Below are 22,227 nucleotides of genomic sequence, written 5' to 3' on the forward strand. Positions count from 1 at the left end.
GTGACAGTCCATTCCACACTAATGTGACATAGACCAAGGTTTGTGCTCCTCTGTCAATAGCAATGACAAGTAGTCACCTAGATTGTGTTCAAAAATAAACAACTGCGCTCAAAATTAAAATAAAAGACAACATAGGAAAAGGCTTATCATGATAGATACAAAGCAGTTCCACAATATACAAATCCATGTGATATATGGTAGAATGCCTCAAATATAACAGCTGCACAAATTGGACTTAAACTCTTTTATAGAGTTAAAATATTTTCCAGTTTTTTTAAACACTTTTTTTGTAATTTTGTTCACAATAATCTAATCTCCTAAAGGTACTCAGAAAGGCCACGGATCTTAGCAGATACTCAAGATTTAAGCACTATCAACATCATTAAAGACTAGATTCAGGAGTCCCACTCTCCAGGATCTGAGCAGAGATTACACATAATAGGTAGAAACATGGTAAAAACTGACTTTTTTTTTTCTCTCCATCTAGCAACATAAATGCTGAAGTAAGTGGATTTACTTATGTCTTATTTCTGATCCTAGAGCTGGAAATACAGGCAGAACTCCAGAGAAATCTATAGATAAGGCTGAAGGTGTTTGAAGAGAGTATTTCAGGGTTTTTCTCTCATATATGCATATAGGCACAAGGAAAACCAGGTTTTTATTGAGGAAATTTTTACCTGTATCCATCAACAGATAGAAATTCTAATCCTCATATGACAGCATGATGCTGCACTTTTAAAACAAAACTAACCTGTCTGGATATGGCAAGCTGGAGTGCCAAGTAAAATGCTGCCAGATGATCCGTTGGAGACAAACTGTGAGCCCTTACAAATAAAGAAACAAAACAAACAACAGTGAGTTTTGCTCCTGTTCAGACAGGTTAGACATACCTACAAATGCATATATATTCATTTATTCATATTCAGATCTCTTAACTACCCGTATGCTCATATTTTGATAAAAGCAGTGTTCATTCAGCAACTTTTCACATACTTCTTAATCATCCATGATTTAAAGGAAGCACTTTGGGACATTAAAAGTAATTTTTAATAGAAATTAATTGTGTAATTTCAGTATAACTCTATAAAATGAGCAATACAAAATGATTCTTCAAATATATTGTACTCCGAAGCAAACACTAGATGCAATTACTTAAGAATAATATATAGTTATAATAAAAATTAATTAAATGAAGTTTTCTAACAGAAAAAGGAACAAAAAATCCAAATCCAAATCCCCCAAAACAACATGCCTTCAAAGAGAAGAATTATATCATCTGCACAAGAAGTACCCAAGCAATCACACTGAATGTGGTCGGATGGTTCTGAAACACAGAACTCACAGAGGAAGAGTAGTAGCACAGTAGGTCACAGTTTTGTCCATTCCCAGACTCACAAAATCCAAACATATTTTCAGTCCAGCACAGTAAGCCTCCTAGGAAGCCAGTTAATTCTTGGCTTTAAGTTGCTTTAAGACTAAGTTAGTAGAACATCTTGTTATCACAGAATCATTAAAGTTGGAAAACACCTCTAAGATCATGAAGTCCAACCATCAACCAGCACAATCATTGTGTTCACCACTAAACCATATCTTCAAGTGCCATATCCATATGTACTTTGAACACTTCCAGGGATGATAACTCCAACACTTCCCTGGTCATCCTGTTCCAATGCTTGACAACTCTTTCTGTGAAGAAATTTTCCCTAATATCTAATCTAAATCTCCCCTGGTGCAACTTGAGGCCATTTTCTCTCATTCTGCCACTTGTTAATTGGGAGAAAAAAACGACCTCCACCTGTCTACAATTTCCTTCCAGGTCATTGTAGAGAGCAATAAGGTCCCCCATGAGCCTCCTCTTCTCCATGCTAAACAACCCCAGCTCCCTCAGCCACTTCTCACCTGAATGTCCTTCTTGTCCTGAGGGGCCCAAACATGAACACAGAATTCAAGGTGTGGCCTCATCAGCGCCAAATACAGAGGGACAATCACTGCCCGGTCCTCCTGGCCACACTATTCCTGATACTAGCCAGGATGCCATTGGCCTTCTTGGCCACCTGGGCACACTGCTGGCTCACGTTCAGCCAGCTGTTGAGCAGCACCCCCAGGTCCTTTTCCATTGAGCAGTTTTCCAGCCACTCTTCCCCAGCCTGTAGCACTGCAGGGGGTTGTTGTGACCCAAGTGCAGGACCCAGCACTTGGCCTTGTTGAATCCCATACCATCGGCATCGGCCCATCAATCCAGCCTGTCCAGATCCCTCTGCAGAGTCTTTCTACCCTCCAGCAGATCAATATTCCCACTCAATTTGGTGTCATTTGTGAAAGACCGAGGGTGCACTTATCTTCTCATCTGGATCACTGATAAAGATGTTAAACAAGGCTGGCCTCAATACTGAGGGAGAAGACCACTTGTGACCAGCTTCAGCTGGATTTACTTGCTGTGTTGCAATGTAAAAGAGATTTAGGCTGGACAGCTTCTTTATCACAGCATTACAGTAAAAGGCTGCATAAGATCTGATTCATCGTGATCCTATGTTTGAAGTTCAGATGAAGAAGTTTATGCTGATGATCTTTTCACAAGTAGAACTTTCATTGACAAAAGCATTGAGATGCAGAAGTGGTTTTTTGATTACTCACTCTCAAAATATTTCTAACTACTGCTGTTGCAAGTAATCCCAGTTATTGAAACACAAAATAACTTTTTCCCATCTTTTTAAAAATTTTGTTTGTTTTCTTATTTTTAATGTTTTGGTCAAATGCACACTCTGAGTCTTATTTATTTTATTATCCTACTGTAGTTGTTCTTGTAATACACTGTATTATTTTCTCCTGTAATACAATCTTTCTGCTTTTTAGCAGGGCAATGTTTGAGTAAAAGAACAAAAAAAATTATGGCTGTACCCCAAAATGATGTGTAGTAAGTACTGGGCAGCTAGCCTGGAACTATTTTTTTATTTACATTTGTTTCAATCTTCCAGAATGCTCATTTAGAAACAGGATGTGTAATAATCATCTTTGGAACATCTAATGAGTCGTCTCCATTGGGATGAAGTAACAAAATTGACCTTCAAATCATTACAATCACAAAGAGATCCTTCTGCTTCTGACCTGTGCATTTCTGTCTTCCCGAATCCAAAGAGCTGTACAGCTTCTTCAGTTTAGCAACTACACCCAGCAAGCTTTAAAGTAGTTTTAAGTTATTAAGGGACAGTATTATACTTGGTAATTTCACCTCTAAATTGGAGATCAGAGGCACAGGTAAAGCCTGTCCAGGACCAGCCCTTTTTAAATTTTAAGTTTACAAATGAAGTAATACTGAGAGAGAACAGAGATTTTAACTTAGAGGGTACTTGTTCAGTCACCCAAGCTCCAGATAGTGAAAGAATAAAGCTGTTACTATCTATCTACCATTTGGTGAGTTCTGTGAAACTTCAATTCACACCAACCACAGGAAAAGCACTGAAAGTCTTCCAAATTTAAAAAAAAAAGTCAGTCAAACACCCACTCAGTACTGTGTGAAGACAGTAACAAGCACCTTCTTGACTGACCACTATCACAAACTGGTAAGCCTTGAAATTTGGCTCAGGCAAGGGTCCAAAACATAACCATATTTCTTCAGGGCAAATATGTCTTCAGGAATTGGTCCTCAAGGTAAGTGATTAAAAAAATCCACAAAAAAAAAAATTAAAGCAAATGGCACATCAAAATACTCAGTCCAGTATAGGCTGCTCGCTTTATGTAGGAGATGAATGGAGAATTTGAACTTCCATCTCCTAGAAGACATTTATTTTTCAGATGTGGGAAGAGAAAGTGGGCATGACTCTGGTATGTTGAACATAACATACTTATGTTATCAAAGCAAGGAACCAGAAACATTATCAATTATATTGGAGTGTATTTCCAGTACAGCTGATATATCAGATATAAGTCTCTCTATGAGCACAAGTGGGGAAATATGTTAATATGGAGAACAAACTCCTTTAAAACATACTTTTTTTCCATTTTCTTAGAAGGTAGCTACGGGGTTTTTGAGATGCCAAAAGTCTGTTATTTTGGAGGAACAAACCATTCTACTCAAGATTCTGTACGGAGTCCAAGCCATTCACTAGAAATTTCAAAACATATACCCTGCACATGGGTAAAACCTCTGAAAGATAATTTAATTAGAAGTCTACGTACAAGTTCATTATGAGAAAGGACAGCTGAAAGGATGACTACATAACTGAAAGGATGACTAAGCATAACTTGACAGCAATATCCTGGAACATGCAGTTAAAAATACAAAACATTGTTTCTAAGATATTGTATCAATTAAAAGCAGATGCCACTAATCCTCATGTTCTAAGATCTTCTGTGTATAAATTTATATTCTGATAGTTTTGAAACAGTGATGATTAAGTCAGTAGTGGTAAGAGGGATGGGTGAGGAACTGAGGTATAAACCAGGAGGTAGAAAGTTCAGCTACAACGTGGAGAAAGAATGCTGAAGTACTAAAAAAACTAATTAGAGCTACAACGTGGAGAAAGAATGCTGAAGTACTGAAAAAACTAATTAGAGCCACTAAGGAACAAGAGCAAAGACATGTTAAAATATATTTACATACAGAAGAATAGCTAAGACAAGACAGAAGGAAGAAGGACCAATATATACCAACCTCGCTCTAAAGTTACCTGCAAAATACTTTTTCAATCCTATTCCTTCAGATACAAAATCACCACTAAAAAACCAGGACTTCATTTCACATTAATGCACAAATCTGTTTCCCTCCATTTAGGCTTATCTCACCAAAGGAGGGTTTTAAAGGGTATATAACCATAAAAGAGACATATTTAGATGCTGCAGCACTTTTGTCAGCTTTTCCATCAAGATTTGTTTCTTCTATAATTAGGGTAGAGAGTTCTCATTCACCTGCTCATCCTCATTTCGTTTGCAGAGTCAAATCCTTGAGAATGAACTACTGTCATCCCCAAGGGCACTACTTCCATGTAAGATACTTGGAAGACAGGGCATTTGCGCTGTCACTGCCTACACTGTTACATGTCCAGATAGAATTTTTAATTTATCCCTAGTTAACTACCTTACTACCTGCAATTTTCCCCTCACCCACAGCAGCAGGGCCTCAATTATTGCTCTGCCACTATGGAGGTAAGTGCAAAAGCCTGCTATACAACCTGATCAGCGGCTGGCTCTTAGAAACACTATAACATTGAACCATGACTTGAAACCTTACATCACGTGATTTTTCCTTCTAGATCAGAACAGAATATTTCAGCAAATATTTTATACTAGAGAGCAACACAAGTGTCTTTAAAATTAAATAAAAGGAAATCCGTAGAAATCAATTTAGGTAATTCTGACAGAAGATGATGGAAAGAAATGCTAAAGAAATACACTCTGTACTGAGGAAGGGAGACTCCCAGAGGTGAAGTTGTCATTACATGATCTTCTACAAGTCTCTCTTTTTAACACACAACAAAAGCTTTTCACTACATACAGCAGAACAAAATGAAAAGATCAACACCCACTCACCTCTGAAATGCAAGAAGAGCCTTTCTCTGCAAGACCTCTTGCATCCCTCGCAAAGATGCTAAAAAGGATATATTGAATCAGTGATATGAATGATGAAGATAATTCATTCCACACGCTAATTGAAGAAGCTTTAATACATTGACTGAAAAAATGGTTGCACATAGAAGCTTCAATTTTATGTCTAGCATTCTGCTAGGTAACCTTTTTTAGAGAACATGGGAATTTCCAATCGTGAATGTTTATTCTTATCTTACCATCAGTGGCCTGCAGACTGTAAGTCAATCCCAGTGCCAAGTAGCCTTTTGCTTTGAACTCTGATGTTTTGTCCCCAAGATCAACAACTGCCTTGGCAAATCTTTCAGCTTCTTCCAACTGAAAACATTATAAAACATCCATGTAAGTCTAAAACTAGCTAAATATTTCATTACAATGTGAAGAATGCACAAAATGTATTTTATGCGCACTGAGCCTGTTAAAACCTCAGCCATGATTGCTTTCAAGGACCATTTCATTTCTCATTAGACTTAGTTGTCCTACTAAATATTGAGTAAAGACAACAGATTTTAAACTGAAACAGAAAGAGAGTGTCACACAACACACTGTGTTTTTACCTTTTTTCTTTTTTTTTTCTTTTTTTTTAATTAAAAAAAGTATTTCTGGTCCATATATGCCATCTACCATTTTTGCATTTTTATAAATAAGAGTTCTTGGCCCATGAACAATTTCTTTAGGAAAATCAATCACAAGAACTATGTCTCCTGTAAAAAACAGCACATCCATGCAGAACTCTGTTTTGAATACTGTATTGCTGAATGCATGCAAACTCATAAACAGAGAAACGTAAAAAAATTAAGGTTTAATAGCACATCCATCCTAGCACACTATTTAACAATCTAGAAAGAAAAAAATACCATCTGAATCCATTCCAGTAAATGTAAATGCTAAGTACAGTAAACTACTCCATATGGACTCAATCCATAGGGAACAATTTACAGAAGTAGGATCCATTCTAATTAAGACTGTACTTTTGTCAGCCTCAACAAGTCATGTTTCTGCTACTACTTTATTTTCTCAGTTTCTGATTGTGACCTTTTCCTCCTTTTTTCCTCCTTTTTAAAATATTTTAAATATATTCTCCTAAAAATTACACATATATCTTGAAAACCACATGATGATGTTCAATCACCTTAATGTTTTTGTACGGATACACTAATTTCAAAGTTATCTAAAATACAACTCAAGTCACATTTCTTTTAAAGACACTGTCCCTACTATGAATTCATAAACATCAGCTACCTGCAAACATGGTACCAACAGAAGAGTCTCTTGATTATGAGATCTGTCTCATTATCTTCCAAAAAGTTATTTTCTTTTTGCACAGAGGAAAGAGAAGTCTAAGTTGCATTTATAACCTGTCTTCCAAGAACTCTTCAATTTTTATACATTGTAAGCTAGGTCATAGATCAGTATCAAAATATGCTACCTTGATAAACATAACCATTGCTGTCAAATATTTCAAATTAGCCATTCAAAAAGGGATGTACACGTGCATTTACATATAAGTGCTATACTTTTAGAGATGCCCAAGTGTATGCAGTCACTGTGAGAAAGTATTTGCAACGTCCCTAAACCAAGATTTTAGTACAGCTCTTGATGAAAAGACGGAGTGGCAAAGCTTACCCAGTGGAGAGATCCCATACAGAGCTTTGCAGCAAGGAGTGGAATAGTTGCATCATCTGGTTTCAAACGTATACATTCCTTCAAGACTTTAACAGCTCGAGCAGACTGTTAAAAACATTTTCCATTGAAATTACTGAAAGCATAAATAGGAATCTTCTATCTGTGAAACATAATTTACTTTATTTTTCCCACATGAAGGAGACATTACTACCCATTTTGTTGAGAATCTGTCACAACTCCTCATGCCAGTGCAACACAAGACTTTAGGCACTGCTTTTGCTATTTAACCCCCATGAACCATCATTAAGCATCCCCAGAGAAACATTTGCTGAGAATGTAATTCCAACGGTACACGACTCAGGAAACAGTTGAGATGCATTTAAAACTTTGCTAGGCCTGTAACCTCACAGCCTTTGAGCCAGGCAAACAAAAGAGAACGAACAAGACAGAGCCCTGACAACAAGCAGGGTTTTGGTGCTCTTTGGGAGTTACAACAGCAATTAGGAATAGCTTTGATATAAGATAGACTGGCACTGTTCCTCCTTTTTTTTTTTAATTTATTTGCCTCTATCCAATTACAACTTAGAGGATAACTCAAAGTATATAGAGAACAGGAGGAAGAACCAAGCCTCTTCAGAACCAATGTCCTGTTAAAATATTTTCTAAGGAAAATACATTCCTTTCCCCTATACTGAAAATAAGCAAATTATCCCCATTGAGAATGATCTTTTAGAAAATTAGTTGTTTACATTACATAATTAATGTGATTTATTTTCTTTAACATGACAGGGAAAAGTAAAAATAACTGAAAATAGAGGATTGCATCTGATAACATAAGTTCCTAGGTTATATAAAATTTTAAAAATATCCATCAGTTGCCCAGAATACACAGTCTCAAAGACAGCAACATTAAAAGACAGATGGAAATTTTCAAAAGACAAAAAAAAAGCAAGAGCATCAAGAGTTAGCATTAATTTGTACCGTGGTATAAAATTCATTCATCAAAACCATATTTAAACAAGTTTCAATGTATAATAGGATCTCGTATAATTCACTGCTTCCATTCAATCAGGTGATCTTAAGATTGTTGGCAAGACAGTTGTTATCACCACTTTTCAGTCTTCCTTAGTTAGAAACTATTGAAATAACAACATTCTTTGTACAGCACTAGGCATAAATTCAGGAGTAAGTGTACTTAGGTGATTTAAGGATTAAAATTATTTTCAAAAACACTACAGATGAAAATTATGGAAGTGTCAAATGCTGTTATCAAACATCATCAATACAAGAATTACATAAAAAAATTCAGACTTACTTTTCCCGCTGCCATCAAGGACAACGCAAATTGATACCAGAGATGGAACTCCTCAAATGCAAACTTCATGGCTCTTTCTAAACACTAATTATGGGGGGAAAATTGTTATTTAAGGGCACATTCTTCAATTATTAATAAGATATAGTATAAAGATTTTCTTACAGACTCGTATCTAAAGTACATGTAATTAAAAATTTAAATCATCCAAATACATGAAAACAGCTGCCACATTCTATATGTAAAAAAAAAACTAACAGAAAACTGTTTTCCTGTTTATTACGTTTGTTTAAATACTCCTGCTGGTACTGTATTATGCAGTCTGAAACAAGGAATGATAAATAATAGCTTACTAAAGATACCATCTGTAAAAGGCAGGAGATAAGTCTTAAGTGAAAAGGAAAAAGAGTACATAGCCTCTTCCTAAACTGTGAATACTTAACAAGCAATGGCACCACGAGTACCTATAAGTAACATTTAAAAGGAGGGGTGGTGTATAAAGGTTCATCTTGCAGTATTATTTCTGTTTATAAAAAGTTTAACTTCACACTCCATATTCTGTTGAGATTTTAAACTAAATAACTGAATGCCAAAAGGAAATTCATTATTACTATACTGAGACTAAATACATTAAATTAGCATTATATGCTAATTTTGGATGGTTTATATCTGCTGTTGTCAATAAGAATTATTTCATTTTGCTATGTCCATTTTTACTAATCAGGCCAGTTCCAGAGTGTAGAAAGGTAAAACACTTTTCTGGAATAAACTGATTTAGGAATTAATTTTCTAGACTGCAGAGTCCAGTTTCTGCTCTGACAGCTACAATGTACATAAACTATAAAACCATGAATTATTCTTCACATTCAAACTCAGCCTTACCATTACAGAAAGCACAACCAGGTATGCAGTGTGTTACCACACTATAACAGAATCCGATGCAAAGCAAAAAGATCACATAAAGAAACAAATACATAAGTTACGTGTGATATCTTCTCCTGTTATTTTAGACATTCCCTTTCACAAACTTGACAAAAGAAAAAAGTTGCTAAACCCCTCTCTCTCACCCTCCAATAGCTGTGGTACTAAATCAAGTTTCTCTAAATCAAGGAGTACTAATTCATGCTTTTCTTTTCAAATACACTTTTAAATACAACTCTACCTGTTCTGATACCAGTGTTCTACACATGACAATTAATTTCAGTACTGCTTCCAGAATTCTGACCTACAGCAGCCATATACTCCCAGAGATTCACACAAAACAGTGGCATATGGAAACTTAATACTTAAAAGTTTTTAGACTGCATAATCATACTTTTTTCTCCCATTGTTACATGTATGTCTGTGCACTAATTAAACAGAAGTATTTGTTCACAATTAAAAAAATAAAAATTTTGTTTTCTTGGCCTTGCCTAATTAAAAACTAATTACCAATTCTAACTAGAAGACAACGAGGTTGAAGAAATTGATAGTTTAGGGGTTTATAATTTTGCACTTATAAGGACACAGGACACAACTCTAGATTAGTCTAAAAGGCTTGATTTTCATGTACTAATGATCTAGCTACCATTCTTTTTGCTCGACTTCAAGTTCTATTTACCTGGCTTTGTTCAATAAGAAATGTGACAAGTTACAGGATTTTTCTTTTCTTTGTAAGATGACAGAATTGGCAGTTATGTGGGGGGGGGTAAGGGATACATGTACATGTTTGTGACCTACACAACAACATGAACACCCCATAAACTGGATTATTCTGAACAAAGTAACAAGTAATTTCAAAGAGCTAAAGGCTCTCTCAAGAAATCCACATCAAGCAATAGTACCTAGGCAGACTGTAAGATAACGTTCAGGATAATAGCAACTGACTTAACTAATTGAAAATATATTCAGCACAATCCCTCTTCTGAGGAAAACACAACTGTTGATATTGCCTTGTAAATAACCACAAATCACTCCATGAACAGATAATGTTGAACACATTACAGAATTTTGTTGCTTAGCACTATGGTCTCCTGAAAAGAATATGCTTGAAGTTAGAGAGTTGAAAGATGAAAGGACAAAAATCTAAGAAAATTTCTGGTCTGGAAAGCATCTCTTCTGATAGGATATTTATAAGCTCAATATGCTGTATCCTTCAAAGCTTAAAAAACAACTTGATGACAATCAGAGAACTTTGCTTTAGGAAAGAATTACGACCGTATAAAGTTCTTTCATCTAGCTGAAGCCACCCTAAGAAAATGAAAGCCCACTGTATGTAAACTCGACAAAAAAATGAGACCTTTTCAATTAAGAATATAACTCAGCATTAGAACAGTTTAACAAGGATAGGACAGATTTTTTATCATTTAATGTTTTTATATAACAGCTGTCTACTTCCATAAGTAATCAGCTATAGCTAAACCAGAAGATGACAATAAGATATTGGAACTGATGGGTGAATTCCATTTCTACAGTTAGAATAACCTCCTGCTTTCTAATTTGAAGCTACAACAGCTCCTCTAGAGCAACCATAATCAGCTCACAGAGAATGAAGCACTAAAAAATTAAATGCCTTATTACATAAACGAGCAGAATGTTCTACATTTCTGAATTTGTGTTTATTGCAATACTTTAGATTATAAAGGTTACAGACTATGGGCTGCAGGATTTGAGGGCAGATATCCTCTACTCACTAAAATGTAAGAGCTTCTTGAAGTCTATGTTTTCTGCTGTGCTTTGGATGACAAGAAAACAACAAATGAGATGTTCTAACCATTTCCTGGTAAGACCCTGCTGCAGCTGTATATCTAGAATATCTGTATGCTAAAGTAAGTATTGTCTATTATACCAGATCTTCATAAGATGATTTTTTTCATGTTCAGAAAAGATACTTAATGGACATATAACAAATATGTTTTAATTATACTGAACTGAAAGTATTTTTCCAACATAATGGAATTATTTTTTTTTTTAAAGAGAACATCTTAAAAGAACATACATACAATTTTGATCGAATATTACTACAAAGATGCTAGACAAAGATTTAAAAAAAACAAGACCTTAAAAGAAGCCTTAGCTAGACTTCTGGTGTCAAAGACTAAGCTTTGGCTAAAAACCCTCAACTAAGCAGCTGGTCAAACATGGAGTCTTCTATTTTCCATGTACTTGTGGATCTGCTTTTGTCTGTAACCAAGATCACCACCAGCACAAGCAACTCCTAAAAGGCACTGAAATCAAAGATCTAAGTCCACTATTTAGAACATTCAACTGTGCTCAAAACACAGAAGGAAAAAGAACAGGCAGTACTCATGTTAGCTACAGGGGCTAAACCAATCACACAAGTAGTGAGGGAAGCAAGCTCTGAGCTTTTTCTCCATGTGAGGGGACTATGAGACTTTCTTCCTACCCTTCAGGATATTGTCCTGGACTTCAAGACACATGGCTAAGAACAGAGATACCACTAGCTCTCCTGATGAAGCCAAAAGCCTCTCTCTTAAGAAAGGTACAAAGAACTGTCAGCAAGAAGTGGCATCTATTGTGACATAAATACTCCCAAAGGAGACAGTGGAGGGATCCCAGGAACCTGTGATGTTCCCATAAATACAATGGTTGTTTTACATTCTAAAATTAAACACAAAAAATCCATAGCAAAAAACCCCTACATAAAGCCATCTTGACACCAGACAAAATAAAAGAATCAGAATTGAAACCCAGGGCTGCACCACCCTTGCCCAGTTGCTAAGCTACTATATAAAATGGAACGGCTGCTAGTTGCTTGAAGAAAAAAGAAATCAGAGCTATCAAGTTTGGGGTTTATTACAATATTTTTTGATGTCTCTTCTTTCAGAAGTTCTAGACTGAAATATATGAAGTGTCAACTCTTGCAGCTTTGGTGCTACCACCTAAAATCACCGGAAGGTGATAGTGTCTGTTGTGGCAAGTAAATGGAAATATTCCTGATTAGATTATTTTGTAGGGTTGCAGTCCTGTATGAGATTTAGTACTCCTTTGTCTTGTGAAACAAACTTCCATCGTACTAATTAAAACTGACTTGTATTGCAACTTGCAGCTATGAAGTGCTTTCAAGAATAAGAACACTCAAATTGAGAGCTTAACATCACAGGAGACACAGATTAATGGCTGACTATCAACATAGATCAGAAAAGAACTGGAGCACTTTCTTTTCATTTTTATCTCAATAGAAGTCCTCTATTATGGTAGAGAGAAACCATGTCCCAGCAAATTAATCCCTGGGTATGCCTTCCTAGCACATACACTGAAGTATTCTTTCCGTATACCAATAATTAACTGTGGTCAGCAACAGTACTCTGCTGCTGGGTGAGTATTGTTTGAGCAGCAGAAAGATCTGTTCTGTCCAAAAAGCTGTAGTTATTTCTCAGTTATAAAACTGTTAACAGTACTTGACCATTCCCTGAAGAAGTAAGCTGCCACAATCTAACAAAACACATGAAAGTTGCATAATCAAACATAAGACATCAGAGAGTGAGAACACATTTCCCACATACCTGAAAAAGAATACATTTCCTTTTGATTAACTTCAAAACCATTTTATAAACTATGAGGACTATGGATCACCCCAAATACTAAGAGTTGTAAAAGAAAGGTTTTTTCTGAAATAAAACATCACAAATCTTTTTTCTAGGTAATTATATCTATCATTTTTATATCCACAACAGCTTTTATTTTTTGCTGTTCATTCTTGCTGTCTCCATTTAATGTGTACCCTTTTAAGCAGATCCATGCATCCCCACCTAAAAATCACGTGAATTTTCACAGCATTAAACATTTACCACATCTCCACACAACTTCTGTGCTTGACCACCTCAAGTCACTTGTGTAAATTTAGACAGTAAGCATTCTGGGGTTGAAACTACCTCCTGTATTAACAGAGTAGTTAGAATTACAGTGTCCGTATTTGTTTATCCCTTCATTACTACCACAATTAACATGATTAACAGAAAACAGCAATGACAACACAGTTGAATATTACTGACAAACCTCTGAGAGCATTTCATACTGGCCTCTTCTTCCCAAGGCTATAGTAAGTAAATCGTAGACGACAGATGCACTTTGCAAACTGATGATACGATCGTTTTTGTGTTCAGGTATTCTGCTCAGTACAGCATCACGGTTAGCCTTAAACATACCACAAATAAGGAAACAAAGTCAGCCAATCTAATTGAAGTTATATTTTCACTCAAGTAACTACCATTCTATTCAAACTGACAGCCACCAGTTGATATAAGTGATACAGAGAGACAGTATCTGCTACTCATTTATAGATAGAAAGAATCACCAATTTTATACATTAGTGGAAAGACTGATGTTTTTACCTGAATCTATTTTTAATTACTTCATTCTAATTACATAAATTAAGTAATGTATTTAAATTATTGAAGAGTTCTCAGAAACAAAATAAGGTGGGGGTTTTAAAATAATGTATATTCATCTTCTAAAATTTATTTTTATTCTTGTATGCTAGTAAAACATATTAGAAGAATCTTCAAATCCTGTACTCCAGCTTTTGTAAAATAAGGCAATAAATTTCTTTTCTCTTCACAACATTATGACACTAGCCTCTCACTTGTGGAAGATAACCTGTCTAGGATAACCCACAATCACCTTCAGGGCTTACTACTGAGAATGAAAACTGACCCTGGTTCTGAAAACAGGTTTGGAATCAGGCCATGTTTGCAGTAAGGCTTTGTACTTTCAATCCTGTTTTGTGAAAGGCACAGTGTAAATCTGATTCCTTAATTAAACTGTGCCTTTTGTGAAGGAAGACAGCTGAGATAGAAATGGATTAAACGAATTGACCATGTTCACAGAGAAATCTTATTAAAGAGCAAAGAGTAAAAGTCAGGTCTCTCAATAGCTAATACCTATACTGAAATATCCAGTACTTCTCCCACTATACCATCAAGCCTCTGAAAATACCTTATCTTATTATTTTATCTTTTTCTAGTTTTCTTGGTGTTTAATATTCCCATTGGTACAAATGTTAGTATATCTGCTAATTTGAAGTCAGAAGTTAAAGATCCTTCTCTCTCCTCATCGCACCTTTTCTTTATTTTTAATTACACAGGGCATGGCCTCCTTAATACATTTACTTAAATACATTATGCATCTTATTTCCCCCTTTTCCAAATGCAAGGAATGACACACAGTAAGGGATAATAAATTTTTTTCTGCTTTAACAGGATAACATTTTAAGGTCTGAACATCCTCAATATATCATTAAAATCAGAATAATTAAATACTGGAAAAATTTTTAAAGAGATACATGGAGAGTAAAATGCACAGACATTTCAGGAATTATCAACTGAATAATCAATCCACAGTTTGGTTTGAAAACACACCCCCTGCACACACACCCCAAACCAGACATTTTGCTTTCTTTTGATCAAGAAGTCTTTTGCTTTTCCTTTCTACGCTGCATAATGTTTAATGAGCTTCAAGAACTTCTTTTTAACTCCACATTTAATCACTATTTGACTCAATTCCTTGCAAGTACAGAACAAGCTATGAACTAGCACTTCTTGTGAAAAAATGGCTGCCAATCCCAAAGCAGTATTATAGGAGAGGATGTCTTGTAATTATTAAAGATATCTTATATATCTGAACAATCATTTTCTTCATAATTATAATACAGAATGTACATACAAACTTCAGTCATCAGTATTTCAGAACTGCCACGGTCTCAGACACAATCAAGGGACAATTAGTTAAACTGCAATGAGTCACTCGGCCACAGTTACCACACACACTCTAAGCCTGTAACACATCTGAGCAGTACAACTTAGTTCAACGACAGCAGAAGAAAGGATATGCTCAGCCATTTTACCACTGGTTAAGAATTACACATCGTAGTGATCAGTGACACGAAGCCTAGCTGGAGGCCAGTAACTAGTGATGTATCCCAGAGACTTATGCTGGGCCTGATCCTGTTCCTGATCTGGATGCAGCCTCAAGCACATTTGCAGATAACACAGAACTAGGAGGAGGAACTGATACGCCAAAGGGCTGTGCTGCCATCCAGAGGGACCTCAACAGGCTGGAGGAACCTGATAGGAACCTCATCGAAGGCTTCAACAAAGACTTGGAAGTGCAAAGTCCTGCACCGGGGAAGGAACAACCCCAGGCACCAGAATATGCTGGGGGCTCCCCAGCTCAAAAGCAGCATGACAGGAAAGCATCTGGGGGTCCTTGGTGGACACCAAGTTGAGTGGGAGCCAGCAATGTGCCCCAGCTGGAAAGAAGGCTATTGATAGCCCAGGCTGCGCTAAGGAGTGCTGTCAGCAGGTCAAGGGAGAGCCTCCCCTCTGTTTAGCACTGGTGAGGCCACATCTGCAGTACTGGGTCCAGCTCTGGACTGCCCAGTACAAGAGACATGGAGACAGTCCAAGGAATGCCCACTAGGATGAATAAGTGACTGAACCATCTCTTCTGTGAGGAAAGGCTGAAAGAGCTGTGACTCTTCAGCCTGGAGAAGACAATGCTCAGAAGGGGAACGTTATCAATGTGCAGAAATATCTGAAGGAAGGATACAAGGAAGAGTGAGGCAGGCTCTTTCCAGTGGTGCCCAATGACAGGACCAGAGGCAGTGAAACACTGGAGGTTCCCTTTGAACATGAGGAACCAGTTTTTTTACTGTGAGGGTGAATGAGCACTGGCACAGGTTGCCCAGGGAGGTTGTAGAGTCTCTCTCCTTGGAGATATTCAAAAGATGTCTGGACAGAGATGCAGCCTGCTCCAGGTGGGATGGCTTGAGCAAGGGGTTCAAATAAAATGACTTCCAGAAGTCCCTTCCAACCTTAATCATTCTGTGATTCTGTTACCACAACTCAGCTGACGTGCAATACATACATGCACTGTAACATGAAGGTATCAGTCCTTCAGATCACAGAATCACAGAATGGTTTGGGTTGGAAGGGACCTAAAAGATCATCCTGCCATGGGCAAGGACACTTTCCACCAGACCAGATTGCTCAGAGCCCCATCCAACCTGGTCTTGAATGGGGCTTTTTCTTCACTAATTCACAGACAATGAAAGGAAGGGATCATACTAGTTTAATAACACAAGAGCATCTCAAAACACCAGCAATTACTCAATCTTCTGTAAGTGTTCTTATTTCTTTCTCAAGTAGTGGTATCAAAATCATAAGTCACATACTACTTCAGAACTACTACAGCTAGAAAGTTAGCATGCATGGAAGCTGAAGTAACAGGTCTCAACTCTCAGAAAGGTAAGTTTGTAATGATGAATATTTTTATGCTCAATCTTCCCCTTTCCTCCCTCCAAAACTAATTTGAACAAATGACTTAGCCAAAGTAAGTCAGTCATGTCAAAGATTTTATACTCCCCTGAAACAAACTCTTTTACCTGAGATAATCTGCAATAATTAAAAAAAAAAAAATTTGAAAGCTTGCTAAGGGTTATGCTTTACAGTGACAGCACTTGATATAATCAGGCAGATCTGATTCAAAAAGGAAAAGCTGTAAGTAATCTGAAATGAAACTTAACAAGGCAGTACTTTTAATTTGGTTTTTGGCTTCTTAATGATGATATGTAAGGAACTACACATTCGAACATAGTAATAAGCAGTCAGATCTTGCAGAGCTGGGACTGCTTCGACTTCACACCATGACCGTGGTTCACATCAGAATTCTGTACATCTCCACAAGCTGCTCAGGCACATTACAGAGGCACCTCTCAGTGCTAAGTATATACTGCAGTAAAATCAACATATGATATGTGGAAATGTTTGCTCAGTCTATTTTTCTGTACTCTGAGAATCAAAATCTAGACAGAATTTCTAGATTCTGTCATGAATATTGCAAGGCACATCACTAGGAATGAGGAAAGTAGTTAGCACACAGTGTAAATGTGTGCCACTGTAAAATAGTTCAACTAGGACAATGTTCACTAAAATGCTCTGATCTATTTAACTGTAGCAAATCAGAAATTATGCCAAAGCACGTAGACATTTGAATCACCTATGGAACTTAAAAGACTACATCTCATTGATGTGCAGTGAGACAGACTGCATGATGCCTGAGAGTGTAGAGGTTTCACACCTCCAGTTAAAAAAACAGCAAAAGCTTCAGCTTCAGTCTTCATTTAATTTTATCTGAGAACATAAAAAACTGACATGGTATGAGAATGGCAGTTGATTGACGACTAGCAAAATCATACTAGAGGAAAGCATGGAAGATTGATTAAGGTCACAAGCAGGCCATTGAAAGGAGTCACTTATGAGGACTTCTTAAAAAAAAATCCAGTAGCAAAGACTGAATGTCATTATCATTAAAAATCATTTACAAATTTAAGTGACCGAAGTTTTATGCACAATAGAAAGTACTTTTTGACAACGTTTATTATGCTCATCTAGTAGTCTTTGATTTGCTTTTAACAACAAAAATAACTTAGATTTTGATTCTGTCTGAATAGCAATCAGCTGGTGTAACAGTAGTGCCAAATGAAAGACCTGGCTTGTTCACTTGCCCATGCTTAGAAGGAGGCTAAGTACAGCCACTCCAAAGGAGAAAAACTCCATAACACTTGCAGACCTCATCTTGCTGGCTCAGAGGAACAGAAGTCTGAGTTTCAGAAGTAACTGCCTGCTTTCCTAACAGAAAATGAAAGACAAGGTAAGGTAAGGCATGGTAAAAAAAAAAAAAAAAAGAGTTCTATTTTCATTTAAAAATACCCCAAGGAAAACACACACAGTCTCTCTATTTTACCTACCATAGATTCACTAATAAGCAGCAACAGTAAGGCTTCCTCTGTATTTTCTTGAGGACAGAAGATGCTGTTCAAAACAAGAATTTAATTATTTAATCAGAACACATTACTTTCAGGAGTAGCTCATACACATATATTAAAAGCACTGTAAAAACTGGAAAACTTCCAGAAAAGCAAAGAGAAAATAACTTGCATAGAAAAAACAATTGGTTAAAATGCATTTCTTTGCAACGTTTTAAATTTGCATTTCAGAAAAGTTAGCCAAACACAGTAAAAGAATAACACTACCACAGCTGTCAGAGTTGAACACATTCAAATATCCCAAAATTGAACATAATTTGACAACTGTAAAAAATAAACCCATCCTTTAATTAGCCTCTGGTACCTAATTTATCTGATCTGAATCTACATCACTGATTCAGAGGTTAGCAAGAGAAAACTCTCATAAAAGAGCAGGATAACTTTTGTATTTTAGACAATATGTGGAGAAATATTTTTATTGGTCTTTCATCAGATATGCTTGAGATTTTTCTTCCTGATGCATTCGACAGCTACGAATATTTTTCAATAGAGCCATGACAATCTTCACCCACTTGGCATAACCACTGTTACTTCCAAGAAGTTTAATTATTTGTTTTTAATGAAGTATGCTTCCTTATGACTTAATACTGAAGGTTTGCATAGGACTAGTTTGCAAACTTCACTGCCTTCTCTCAACACTGGATGCTTTCTAAATGCTCTTCTAAGCTGGTGGACAGACAACAGTAATCTGCATGTCTGGTAGGAATTCATCCATCCTTTCTCACATATATAGAAAAAAACCCACCCAAATCAGTGACTGTGTTTCATCTCTTCAGATTTCTTCCTCTAAACTATTTCTGAATTAGCACAAGTACTATTTCCTGTTAATCCAGACCATTAGTTCCACAATTAACTGTTTAAATGTAGAAAATAATTTGTTGTTGTTAACAAGCAATTCCTATAGTCCCAAGGGTGTTTAAACTACAATACATTATGGAAGGGAAACAAAACTTGTCCAATATTAAACATCCTTTGATTTCTTTATTTTTTTTTTAAGCACTAGAAATATAAGCAGTAATTAAATGCCTGAAAGGAAATGGAAACTAAAAGACATCTGAACTCCAGACAGTTTGAAAGCAACATTGTGAATGTATTGTGGTAATATACAACATCTAAGACACCAGGGCAGTTGTTTTGTTGTTGTATTTTTATTTTTTAATCCATGCAATTGCTTGCCAGATTTTGAAGAATATTCTAAATCTTAGAAGACGTTTTTATTTTTACATAACAAAGACATTTCAAAACACAGTTACTCACGAATAAGAACCACCTAGGATAAGAAATAAGGAGTGATGAGGTGGCATCAGAGAGCTCCTCATTTAACTATCCAGTCTTGTCTGCAGAATTTAACAACCTGGAAGAAGATTCTACCTGACTAACTGAAAATGGCTCCCAGAAAGCAGAATAATTATTGGAAAGAGCTGCTGGAGAAATTACTTTATAAGAAAAAAAGGGAAGTTGCCCCCAAGAGAAGTCCTAAAAAGTGACTTATCAAAATAAAAGCAAACATTATTTTCACCTACAAGTTTAAAACATATTTTTGAAAATAAGTTGTTGTTTGTCTCAAACAGTGAAGTTCCTCTCCATGAAGAAATTACTGAGAAATTTCTTTGACCTATCTAAGTTTAGTTGAGTGAACTTGGACACTTTTTGTGTCTCCTGACAGATGCAGGCATATGAGTAAAGTAATTTCAATGTAATGGGGCAGAACAAAAGAGGAATCAGAAGCATGAAATGCCTATCAACCAAAGGCAAAGCATGAAATTTATCCTCAGTTGAAGAACTGGTTAAACAAAACTGAAGAGGCAGTTAACACGGAGATCTACAAAACCATAAATGCTATTAGTCAAATCACGTTCACCATCCTCAATAGAACACAAGGCAGTTATTTAATGTATCAGGCAACATACTTAGAAAAAAATTGCATCGTGGACTCAGAGCCGATGGTCAGAAGAATACCTAGGAAGAAGCTTCCTAGATAATCTATCTTGCTATTCATTGTCTTTAGTACTTACTTTCAATCACTACTGGAGATGAGATAGTTGGCTAGACGTGTTTGATATGATACGGTGTTAGCCAGTCTGATGTGACAAAAGAAAAGGACTTAATTACATGCTCTGTTGAAATTGCAGAACTCCTTGCCTGCATGTCCCACGAACGAGAAAATTAAACTGAACAAAGCTCCACTTTTGCCAGGAGGCATGATGCTACAAAGGATGAGTTGAGAATGGAGATCATAAGTTTGAAAGACTGAGCCTGAGAAACCTGCTGTAAGTATTCTGGATCAAGAAAGGAGAATTGCCTGAAGTCTTTGAAGATAAAGGCCATTCTACTGATAGTAATAAAAGCAACATAATTATGTGGGCTTGTTGCTGTGTTAAGTATCCATTAATGGAAATCTGCAATAAATACAGCTAACCAACTCAAAATAGTGTCATACTGCAGGCAATTCTGTTACGATATAAAGATCCTGTGAACACTAAAAACATCTCTCCATTATTTAAGGTACGACTACTTCTCTAATCAATCTGCCACAGAAGCAAACTCTTTTGCACATAACAAGGTCACTTTATGGAAAAAACCTTCATATTAACTAACAAGACATATATATTGTAAGAGAGGAACAGAGTGTTCTTTAGGATTTGCTGCATGATACCAAGTCGTTTGAAAAAGAGAATACATGATCCTGCATAAAAGAGATTTCCTCCTGTTTGGGCAATAAATGCATGCTTTCTGTGTGCAGTGATCAAGGTGTATCCATAAAAATAGGTATTTCCTTTTTATCAAAAAGGTTGTCTGTACATGTAGTTTGTTAAATATGTACTCGCAGGGAAACACAGTAGTTGTTTCAGCAGATTGATTGTTCGACTCCATGCCTGCATCTTTTCCTAAAACTCAATAGACTGCTTTTAATGACTTCACATCCTAGACGTAGTCAGACAAAATTGAAATTATAAAATACACAATGCCTGGTTTTTAATCCAGCTGGACAACAATATAAATAAAACCAGTAACAATAATAAATTCTTTGAAGAAAAACAGTCAAAAATGTCCTATGGAACAGAGAATAGTGTCCTCAAAAGACATCCCTACATCACAATGATTTCACAAAATCTCAGAGGAGCTGAGGTTGGAAGGGGTGTCTGGGGATCAGAGCCACTAACTTTTAAGAAAAATTTAAAATTCAAGGAAATGGCTATCTACATTTAATGCTAACCCTAATGGTGATAGGTTCTGAAAAAAAAGGTTACATTTTCAAGAAGGAAGAAATACACAAAGCTACTCTAGAATACATCATCAGATATATCACACAAAAATGATCCATAAATAAAGCATCACTTATCTGAATCATTGAAAGATTAAAACTCAACAAAAAGGTGGCATTACAAAGAAGTGCCAAAACTAATCTAAGATGATTAAAAGGTAGCTGCCTTGGGAAATAAACTACCTTTGAGACTGCTAGATAAATTTCTAGATATGTTTTGTTTTTTCAAAATGCTTCACAGACCAACTTGACTTCGAATTTCTAAATCTTTCCTAGAATAGGGGTCTACAAGCATCACACAACTTTTAAATTGTGCAGTCTCTGATTTGCCATCCAATTAATGTTTTCTTTTATAGTCCAGGTATAATAAAAATAATGACTTTACCATATACATCATGACAGAAGAATAAAAATTCTTACAACTGAGAACAAACAGTCTCATGTATACAGCACAAACTTCTGCTTAGAGAAATATTTTCCTTCCCTAGTTCCCTTCAGGGAATATATATGTATATACATATATACACAGACAGCATGGGAAACATTCCCATTCATATTGCTAAATTCCTTCTACGTATTGAAAAAGATAAACTAAATTAGCCGGTGCACTGAGTTACA

The 22,227-nt window shown here is 36.1% G+C and overlaps 1 protein-coding gene across 4 annotated transcripts in view; it reads right to left on the reverse strand.

Moving 5' to 3' along the window:
• Positions 1–22,227, reverse strand: part of TTC7B (tetratricopeptide repeat domain 7B) — a 134,393-nt gene that overhangs the window by 63,835 nt on the left and 48,331 nt on the right. For all 4 annotated transcript variants that reach the window (XM_064658959.1, XM_064658957.1, XM_064658958.1 and 1 more), the window contains exons 8-14: positions 18,267–18,330; positions 13,517–13,654; positions 8,522–8,605; positions 7,207–7,311; positions 5,781–5,898; positions 5,527–5,584; positions 752–824 (exon numbers count right to left, since the gene is read on the reverse strand). In XM_064658959.1, the coding sequence (XP_064515029.1) occupies positions 752–824; positions 5,527–5,584; positions 5,781–5,898; positions 7,207–7,311; positions 8,522–8,605; positions 13,517–13,654; positions 18,267–18,330 (640 nt within the window). The remainder of the gene's footprint in view (positions 1–751; positions 825–5,526; positions 5,585–5,780; positions 5,899–7,206; positions 7,312–8,521; positions 8,606–13,516; positions 13,655–18,266; positions 18,331–22,227) is intronic.

Source organism: Pseudopipra pipra, chromosome 6 (assembly GCF_036250125.1).
Source record: "Pseudopipra pipra isolate bDixPip1 chromosome 6, bDixPip1.hap1, whole genome shotgun sequence".
NCBI lineage: Eukaryota > Metazoa > Chordata > Aves > Passeriformes > Pipridae > Pseudopipra > Pseudopipra pipra.